This window comes from Cryptotermes secundus, unplaced genomic scaffold, assembly GCF_002891405.2.
Source record: "Cryptotermes secundus unplaced genomic scaffold, Csec_1.0 scaffold50, whole genome shotgun sequence".
Taxonomy (NCBI): domain Eukaryota; kingdom Metazoa; phylum Arthropoda; class Insecta; order Blattodea; family Kalotermitidae; genus Cryptotermes; species Cryptotermes secundus.
In genome coordinates, this window is record NW_019721758.1 from 359,022 (window position 1) to 368,476 (window position 9,455).

General features: G+C 36.1%; 1 protein-coding gene across 5 annotated transcripts in view; it reads left to right on the forward strand.

Annotated features, from left to right (window-relative positions):
• Nucleotides 1-9,455, forward strand: part of LOC111875599 (protein kinase C-binding protein NELL1) — a 238,612-nt gene that overhangs the window by 191,076 nt on the left and 38,081 nt on the right. For all 5 annotated transcript variants that reach the window (XM_023871964.2, XM_023871965.2, XM_023871967.2 and 2 more), the window contains exons 5-8: nucleotides 3,025-3,180; nucleotides 5,206-5,334; nucleotides 6,313-6,406; nucleotides 8,153-8,344. In XM_023871964.2, coding sequence (XP_023727732.1) covers nucleotides 3,025-3,180; nucleotides 5,206-5,334; nucleotides 6,313-6,406; nucleotides 8,153-8,344 — 571 coding nt within the window. The remainder of the gene's footprint in view (nucleotides 1-3,024; nucleotides 3,181-5,205; nucleotides 5,335-6,312; nucleotides 6,407-8,152; nucleotides 8,345-9,455) is intronic.

Here is a 9,455-nt window from a genome sequence, read left to right on the forward strand (position 1 = left end):
TAGAATAGCGTTATTAGGCGCCCCATATATAAAAACATGACAAGACCTGTTGTCCCGATAATGGGGTAGGGGCGAAAAACTAAATTCCCCCACGGAGGGCGAGAAACTTCGTGTCTCTCCCCCACTCCAGTTGAAAACAGATTAACTTTCCCAAGTCTTCTACACGATATGTCCTGACACTCTGATTAAAACAGTCACACAACAATTTTATTTACGTTGTTGCATAACATGTTCGGATTTACCGCCAATTAATGAACACAACATGAATATAAAAAGTGGCAAATATAATTTTATATTTACCCCCCCCCCAAAAAAAAAGAAATACAGAATGGTGCACGAAATGATCTAGCATTTGATCTATTAATAGAATCTTTATTTCAGTTACAATGCTAGAAACTAAAAAAAAAACCATTGCATGGAGACGTCTCCTCTATGAATCAGGTGCTCAATACGACCACCATTATGTCCGGCAACTTCTTCAACACGGGCTGTGATGCTGGTTACTCGACAGCACATGTACTCAGTTACCTCATTGCAGGCCTGGATGATTAGTGCTCTCAGTTCCATTAATGTTTGCGGCTTTTACGGAAAAATCTTTTCTTTCAGGAGTCCCCAAAGAAAGTAGTCACATGGGTTTAAACCAGGATATTTCCGGGGTCAGTTGTCCGCATGTGAAACGATCAGAAAATCGGCTTGAACTGAAAATATTAATGGAGGAATATCTTTTGTTATAGGGTGCCTTCTTCAAGAAAAAGCAATTCCTTATTAGAATAAATGTAAATACAACTTGGACTTCGATTATTTAGAGGAAGTTTCATACGGTTTGGGTATATTTAGGCTGTAACATTACTGTCATTCAAACACAGCTTATGGGCATTGCGTCACTAATTGAAGAAACTTCAGGATAGAACACGTCAGTAACTGATTTTATATATTGCAGTAACAAAGAAATTTTATGCTCAGGAACTGATGATGCTGACCATATCAGTGATGAAGTTCTTAGCAGCCTTGAAGGAAAGTTTTGCTGATTGGTCTATACCCCTGTCTGCTGTGTGCATGTTTTGAAAAGAATAAAACTGTTCTGATCTCTATAAACTAAGTCATATTCCACAGTAAATGCTAACTATATGTCTACTTCACATATCCACATGAAAGTTGTAACAGTAATCATAGAACAGACATGATGCCTTGGAGCATCATTTGTGACACTACATACCTTACCTTCGTTTGGTGTGTTGCTATGGTGGCCAGAAATTGCATAATTTCAATGCTTTTGTCTCACAATTACAAAGCCTCTTGTGCATGCGTGTGTGTGCGTGCTTGCGCCCCTGCAGTTGACAGCCCTACTAAGTTTTATGCTGAATCATAATATGTTGAGTATAGCTCAAACGGTTAGTCGCTGGCTTCCCACCGCGGCGGTCCGGGTTCGATCCCGGGTCTGGTCAAGTAGGATTTGTGGTGGACAATGTGGCACTGGGGCAGGTTTTCTCTGAGTACTTCGGTTTCCCCTGGAAATCTTCATTCCACCAATAGCTCCACAATCACCCTCACCTATCATCTGGGGCTGGTACAATAGGCCAGAAGTGGCTGCAGTACAAGGGACTTAGTCCCACCCCACTAGCAATAAAAAAGGCTAGTAGAGAATAGAAGCCTTCATTTCGTCAGAAAAAAATTAGACTTAAAAATACACATCTTCATTGGGTCTGAACTGAGTTGAAAACATGTAAGTTTAGTACTTTTAATATATATTAAATTAAAAAAAAAAAAGAATATATCTTAATTTCAAATAATTAAAATTAAAAAAAAAATATATATATATATATTAATATCCTACTTATTAATTTTCTTATAAGAGAGAGCGTGCATGCATGTGAGTGAGTAAGAGGTAACAGTGAAGCCTTGATACTGTTTATTCAGTCAATACAGATTTGTATCCTGACTTCTCACCAATTAAATTAAATATCAACTAAGAGATAATATTCATATGAGTATTTAATGATTACTTATTATGGGAGATAGGAGGTGTAAGGTATTGTCACAGACTTACTTATTTAGATTGTCTAAAGTAAGGCACCTTGAGAATTATAGAATATTCCTTCCTTCTCACTTAGCTACATTTTCCAGTTTGACGATCATGCAAGTTAGCACATTGTTTATTCCCAATCCCAAATTCTTTTATTAAGTGTACACTGTACAATAACTGTTCAGTTTGATGTGAACATTATGTAAAGTAGGAGTTACAATGGGCTGATAAAAAGCAAAATTAAATTTGACACTTTTAGTGCACTGTATGATTTTGCATAAGAAATAAATTCCATTTTTAGAATGAAATCTGACAGCACCTTAAACCCCATTACTTCTAACTTCTGCATTACTCACAAAAATTTCTGGTATAGTTGAGAATTGCTTGGGTTCAGCCTGTTCTGACTCATCATACAACAAGAATGAAAACGATAATTTTAAATGCTTTCTTGTTATTTATCACAGCATAGGTCTACTCCATTTTCACTGGTGTTCATTTTTTACAGATAGAAATTATGTGTTGCAAAGACAGTAATACTGTTTTCAGAAATTATTCTTCTGTGTATTTCATGAAATATCTGCCATTTCATGGAATGCTTCAAGTAAAAGTCCTGTGTTTTAATGAGTCACCTGTATATATTTTATGCAATGCACCACCTTTTTGCATAAAAATCAGCTTTTGAGAAAACTTACACAGTTCAATATGGTCCTCATGACAGCGGGGTTTACTGGACCAGTGCAAAACCAAAATTAAATTTTCCAGCAACTTTTAATGTTGACCAACAGTAAAAGATTTCTTTGACATCCAGTCTGTAATTTCAGCGATGTGACATATGGATAGATAATGCTACAGACACAGTCTATCCTATATGCATTCACTTCATGAAATCTGTGCAAAGATTTCATAACAATGTTATATAATATTTATGTCATCAATGCTAAGCAAGTTACTAGATTTCAGCAGCAGAAAACTAATTACACCCAATGTTTGTGTTTTTGCAGGGTGCATTGCAGGAGGTTCATCTCATCTCAGGCCCTCATGGCTACTTAACCCAGTGTCCACATCTAAGCTCAACTTGCCCCACCTGTGGACAGTTTTCACTGCTGCAGAACACTGTGGAACAACTCACAAAGCACTTACATGAACTGTCAGAGAGGGTTGGTAAAGATTCTTTTATTTTAACACTGTATATATAATTTAGTCAGTGATGCATAAAACAACAGGCTATATAACTTTGAATTAATACTCTATCCCTGCCAGTAATATGATTTGACTTCAGATATTATGGGCTGTTTTTCCAATGATTTAATCAGTAACAAGTTACACCTTCACAGCTTCTCTTTTCCTACAATGTAATTTAATTATATCTTATCTATGAAAAGCAGTTCTTTGTTATTTATTCACATAAATATTTTTATATTTATTTCAATAATAACATATGTCTTTTTTAGTTTATCAAGAGCTCTGTTTACTAACCAAAAGAGCCTATGGTACTCAGCGAAGCCCATCAACATATATAGTCAGTTCAATAGACTCAAAAAGATTGTAAGTTGATATGCAGTGCTGACATATGGTAAAATAATTGACCGATTTCCAGTTTATGTATTCCTTTCGATTATATTGTTGTTGTTGTTGTTGTTGTAGTATACTTCATAGGATCATTGTTTATGCAAGAATGCTTCTCATAATAATAAGATATAAACTTTAAAAAAATAAAAATTATTTTTCTGTTTATAAGTTAAAACATACAACAATAGGTTAGCGTTTAGAGACTGTATATTGTAACTATAAAAATGAGAACACAATGAACAGAACCAAGGGGAACACGTAATTATATTTAATTATAATTAACATTAATATTTAATATTTTACATTTTTACCCTCTTAACCAAAAACTCTTCTTTCAAAACTGTCACTTATAAAATAGATTAATATCATTTAGTAACTTCAATTTTGATAGAGAAGTTTTATTTTATTGATGCTTTGAAATTTGTTGTTGGTTTAATGTTGCTAAATGTATTTAAACAACCTGATGTTAACCCATAGGTGGGAGCAAACATATGGTTTAAATTGTAAATGACGGTAACTTTTTTTTTTATGCACTGTAAGAAAAAGAAGTTCTATTGATTATTTATCCAAATAGGATATACTGAAATAAGATGTTCATGGTGTAATCCATAGGCTATATTGCAGTCTACAAATGCAAATGGACTTTACCACCAGAATCATAAAAATTTAAAGCAATCATTCAAGCTGCTCATTCTGAATATATTGATGGCTTAAACAGAGAACTTTCTTTTGAATTTTATGAGTTACAATTGAGTATTATGTTGGAGAAAATTTCACAAATTTCAAAGGAAATTGCTGCCTCCATTTTCATGACTCCCCTTATTTATGTATTTATGTATTCATTTTTGGTTGCTTAAAGGTGTTTTCAGTAGATCAGCTTATATAAGATATGATACTAAGCAGTCATGACATAATTGAAGATACTGTCCCAACATTGTCTTAGAGGAACTGAAGATAACCGTATTGAACCTCAGGCAAGATAATTTCTGTGATGAAATTTGAACCTGGAACACTGTGAATGTGAAACAGCACTGTTACCTACTTGACCACAAAATTCAGTCCTTCTTCTTTGCAGTGGAAGCAGTTCATAAAAGTGAACACTTTAAATTCCTGTCAATATAATAAAAAGGCAACATTACTTCAGAACTGAACAGGTAAATGTGATGAGGCTCCAGAAATGTAACTGAAAATTGACCATATTACCAGCTATCCTGGCTGAGGTCTTCTGTGATTTTTCTCTCTCACTAGGCAAAACTGGCACAATATCTTCAAGTCAGCCAAGACTTCCTTTTTTAAACTAATATTTTCTATATTTGATTATCCAAGCACTTCATCGGCCACTAAATAACCTATGTAACTGATACAGTGGTGAAGAAACTGCAAATCAATCACATCCACAAAATATTAAAAGTGTGTACATTATGATGCACATAACAGGTCTGAATACAGTTAAGTAACTTCTCTTCCAGAGTTTTATAGGAGTCATATATTCCAATTTTTGCACAAGTACATTAAGTTCCTTCATATACATGCATTGAAAATTGCTGCCTGTGCCATTTATTACCCATAGGCAGCTGAAACATCTGCATTGACAGTTATTGTTTGACCTACAGCTGGTAGCAGCAGAGGGAAGGATAAGTCGTGTAGAAGAGTGTGACTGCCAGAAGTCCTGTCGAGTGAATGGTTCAGTACATCCAGATGGTGCAACATGGCAGCGAGGGTGTGATATCTGTGCATGTGTGGTGAGATTTTAATTTCGTATTTGCAGAGGTCATGTGGAAGGGATCAAGAAAGTGTTCTTTATATTTTATCTTTCTCTCATATTATATTCTCTCAATTGTGATATCCTCCAGACTCAGAGCATAGTGCTGAGAAACTAACAGTTGTGTGAAATTAGAATAATAATATATAACTAATTTCATGTGCAGATACTTAAATGGTGGTTTGGAATGCAAATCTCTTTCAATCAAAAAACTCCATGCTATAACAATTAACATAGAAGTCAATTATCAGGACATTTCTTACTTTTTGGAACCTGAAGGCTTGTGACTGCTCACAGGTGCTTGCCATTGGATCCAGTCCTAAATTACCTGAAGTTGTCAACAGCTTCACTCATTTCTTTAAGATCATTTTTAACATTACTCATGCGCATATGTCTAGGTTTTCCCTCAATGTTCTCCAACCAAAATTTCATTAACTTTTATCATTTTATTTCATGTCTGCTAAATTTTCGAACCATCCCATTCTTTTTTATTAATTGCCCAAATATTTTTATTCAGAGAGTACAACTTAGAAGTTCTTCATATAATTATCTCCATCCTTGTGTTAGACTGTGTCAAAAAATTTATATCTTTGAAATTAGGTTGTCTTTGGATAATGACTTTTCTTGTTACATCATCATTAGAAAATTACTAGATTCTATTTTTAGCATAGAGTGGGAACCAGCATCACAACACGGAGATATTATTGAATATATGGGAATTTTCTTCCATAAAATTGCCTCCTGAAATTGTCCTTAAACGACGTTTTCCTCTATCTTGAGTCTAGAAATTACCCTCTACAGTCCGTTTTCAGAGATTTTCAATTTATGTTCTTGTCTTAGAATGAAAGAACAGCTTTCACATCCATATTAAAGAACAAATGACATTGCAGTAGTTCTGGACTCACTTCTGTTGGCAAGAAACGATTGTGCACTACTAACCAACTTTGTCTTCTTGCAGCATGGTGAAATCCAATGTCGGCCTGTGCAGTGCCCCAACATAAGGTGCAAGAACCCTGTGATTAATCCTGGAGAGTGCTGCCCAAGTTGCCTTAGTAAGTATAGTTAATATCCGTTAAGCAAAATTATTTGGTCTGGATTACAGAGTATTGGTAACTATATAGGAACTTCATTGTTTATATTGTGACATGTTGAGCTATGGATCACCCCTACCTCCCCAGCGGTACGTGGCGGTAACGTAACGCTCGCGTTACTACGGTAATAGGCGAGTTCCCGCCCCGCCACTCCCCTCCGCGATGACGTAACGCGCATCACTATGTACCCGTAATCAACTTCCTACTGTGACGTGGCACTCATTACGCAACCGGCAAGCACTGCAGCTATATAAGTGAGCTGCACAGCTGGTACCAGTCAGTTCTAATGTGGCTACCAGAGAGTTCTACTGTAGCAGCCGCCTAACACAGTTGTACTGAGTCAGTCAGTGAGTCCTGGAGCTCCGCCGAGTTAGCCAGCAACTAGTCAGTTGTATTCTGGCATTTGGAGTGTACTAATTGTGATACTGCAGATAGCAGTAACCGTAAATCTGTAATTGGGTGATTGTAAGTGCGAATGTGAAATAAAATTCGCTACATTAAATACATTGAGAAGTTATTTGTCGCGATATACGCCCAATACGCGACAATATACTTACTTCTTGGTTGCATGGGCCTCCAAGAATCTTTGCCACCGTTATGACAGATGCCAGTTCTTTTCTGGATCCACATCTGTCTTAGCATAAATTGTTTTCAAAGGTGAGGTTTCCAACCTTATACCCAACTTTCAGGATGGAGGTCAAGGGACTATGTTTAATCTGTCCCTTACCCTTCAATTTCTCTGGCTTGGGTGAATCTTCCTGAAGCTTGCACACCTGTTAACACAGCTGTCAAGTGGTCAAGGCATGCAGACCTCCCCACAACATTAAGGTTATTCAGTGAAAGGATAGGTAGAAAAGGATAAGTAGAAACTGAGTCACCTAATGTGAAACATGTTACTTTCTGTTTGTCTGCAGCATAAAATTATCTTAATATGGCTAGTTCACATTTTCACCCAATACTGAATAAGACATTTACTCTGTCTAGCTACCATAAACATAAAGATGTGCACTCCACTGTGTGAGAAAGGGCTGGATGACCATAAATTCTACATCATTTTAACGTCTTCTTCTGAGAAATGAAGATATGAATTTTCACAAGTAGATATCCCTGGTGACTGAAGTAGACAAGGATGTTTTGGCCTTCAGTTATTTTCATCATTGCAAAACGACAATTATCCACTGTATGCTGTTTTTCTTCAAGTTTGGTTCCATACAATTCTATCCAGACTAACCTCTCAGAGGGCATTTCTGTTAATTTGTCTTTGTATTTAATGAAGCTTTACCAAGTACTGTACCACAGATATGTAACAATCACTTTGCACAACTGTTATAGAAACATAAGAGAAAATCAAATGGGAAAATATGACGAAAACAGTAAAGAATCAATCATTAAATCAAATTGCATGCTTTTACTGGACTCATTAACGTTTAAGTATTCTACAGTGTTTCATAACATGATTGTAAGAGTACTGAGCCAGGACAGGACCTATACTGAGTCCATGAACTGCTGTCCATATGATTATAAACTCTTATGCTTCATCATGTATATATTTTAGTACATCAATACAACCAAGTGCATGAAAGTATATCTAAATTGCAACATTTCTGTACTGTAAGGAGGAAGCCATACCACTCCTTACACTTAAGTGTTCTGCAGAATATATTTAACTAAATATGTTGTGTGTATTTTCTTTGTGTTTGTGTGCAGAGCAGTGCTACCTGAGTGGAGTGATGTACGACCATGGGGAATCTGTAAACCCAAAGGAGTGCATTGAGTGTGAATGTCTTGATGGTTTAATGAAATGTAAGCGCATTGATCCTGAAACTATGTGCCCACCACTATCATGCAGCCCACAAGAACAATTTAGCGTGCCTGGCAATTGCTGCAAGTTCTGCAAAGGTAAAGGTTAAGCCAAACTTCTACTTACGCCTCAAGGAAGTCAAATTAATGCAGATAATTCTCTAACAGTTTACATTATTTTTTCATTTCCTCTTGCATCTTCTCTTCTTTCCAAAAGACTTGATATTTTCCATCAAAGTTTTCTGGGTTAAAGGGACTCACAGGTGCTTATTTACATTACAATATATTATTATGCAACTAAAGTCTTCTTAGGTGATCAATCAGTGTACTGGAATACTAATTATTTCTTCACATGGTTGACTGCACAAGGAGACTTCAATGCATACAATTGGCATGAAAGTTTAAATCATGTACACATACATACCAGTATGCTGCACACAAACGAATTGCTCTGATTACACATAAATTGCACATATGGGAAGGAAGTGAAGTGTATACAAAGTTTTTGTCAAAATATCTAAAGGAAAGAAAGAATTTGAAGACTCGTGCATGCATGGAAAGGTAACATTAAAATTAATCTTAAAGAAATAGGGTGGAAGGTTGTGGATGTGATTTATTTATCTCTCAATAGGGACCATTGTGGGCAATAAACTTTCAGGTTTGAATAAATTCAAGGTATTTATTGACTTATTTGGCGACTGCTAGCTTCTCTTAAAGGACTTTGTTTCATTTAATTAGTTACTTGGTTACACGTACGTGTGTCAATCAGAAGGAGTTGAAGGAATTTCAAATTCCTATCCATGTACTAGAGAAATTCTAGGATGGAACCTTTTAATCAGTCCCCAGCAATTTGTAATAACTCAGTGTTTTAGTTACTCTTTCTTTTAAGCATTTAATAACAAATATGAAACACAAAACTGTTGACTACGAACCATTACCATTACCATTACCCAGCCACAATAAAGGACACGAATCTTGTAAAATCACTCATAATGATGCATGTTTGTACATATGCCAGTGTTATTTTCTTGAAGTTCCAGTCCTAGTAAGTTTTAAGCAGGGCCGAGCAATAGCTCAAGCCGTTAGTCGCTGGCTTCCCACCGTGGCGGCCCGGGTTCGATCCCGGGTCTGGTCAAGTGGGATTTGTGGTGGACAAAGCGGAGCTGGGGCAGGTTTTCTCTGAGTACTTTGGTTTTCCCTGCCAATCTTC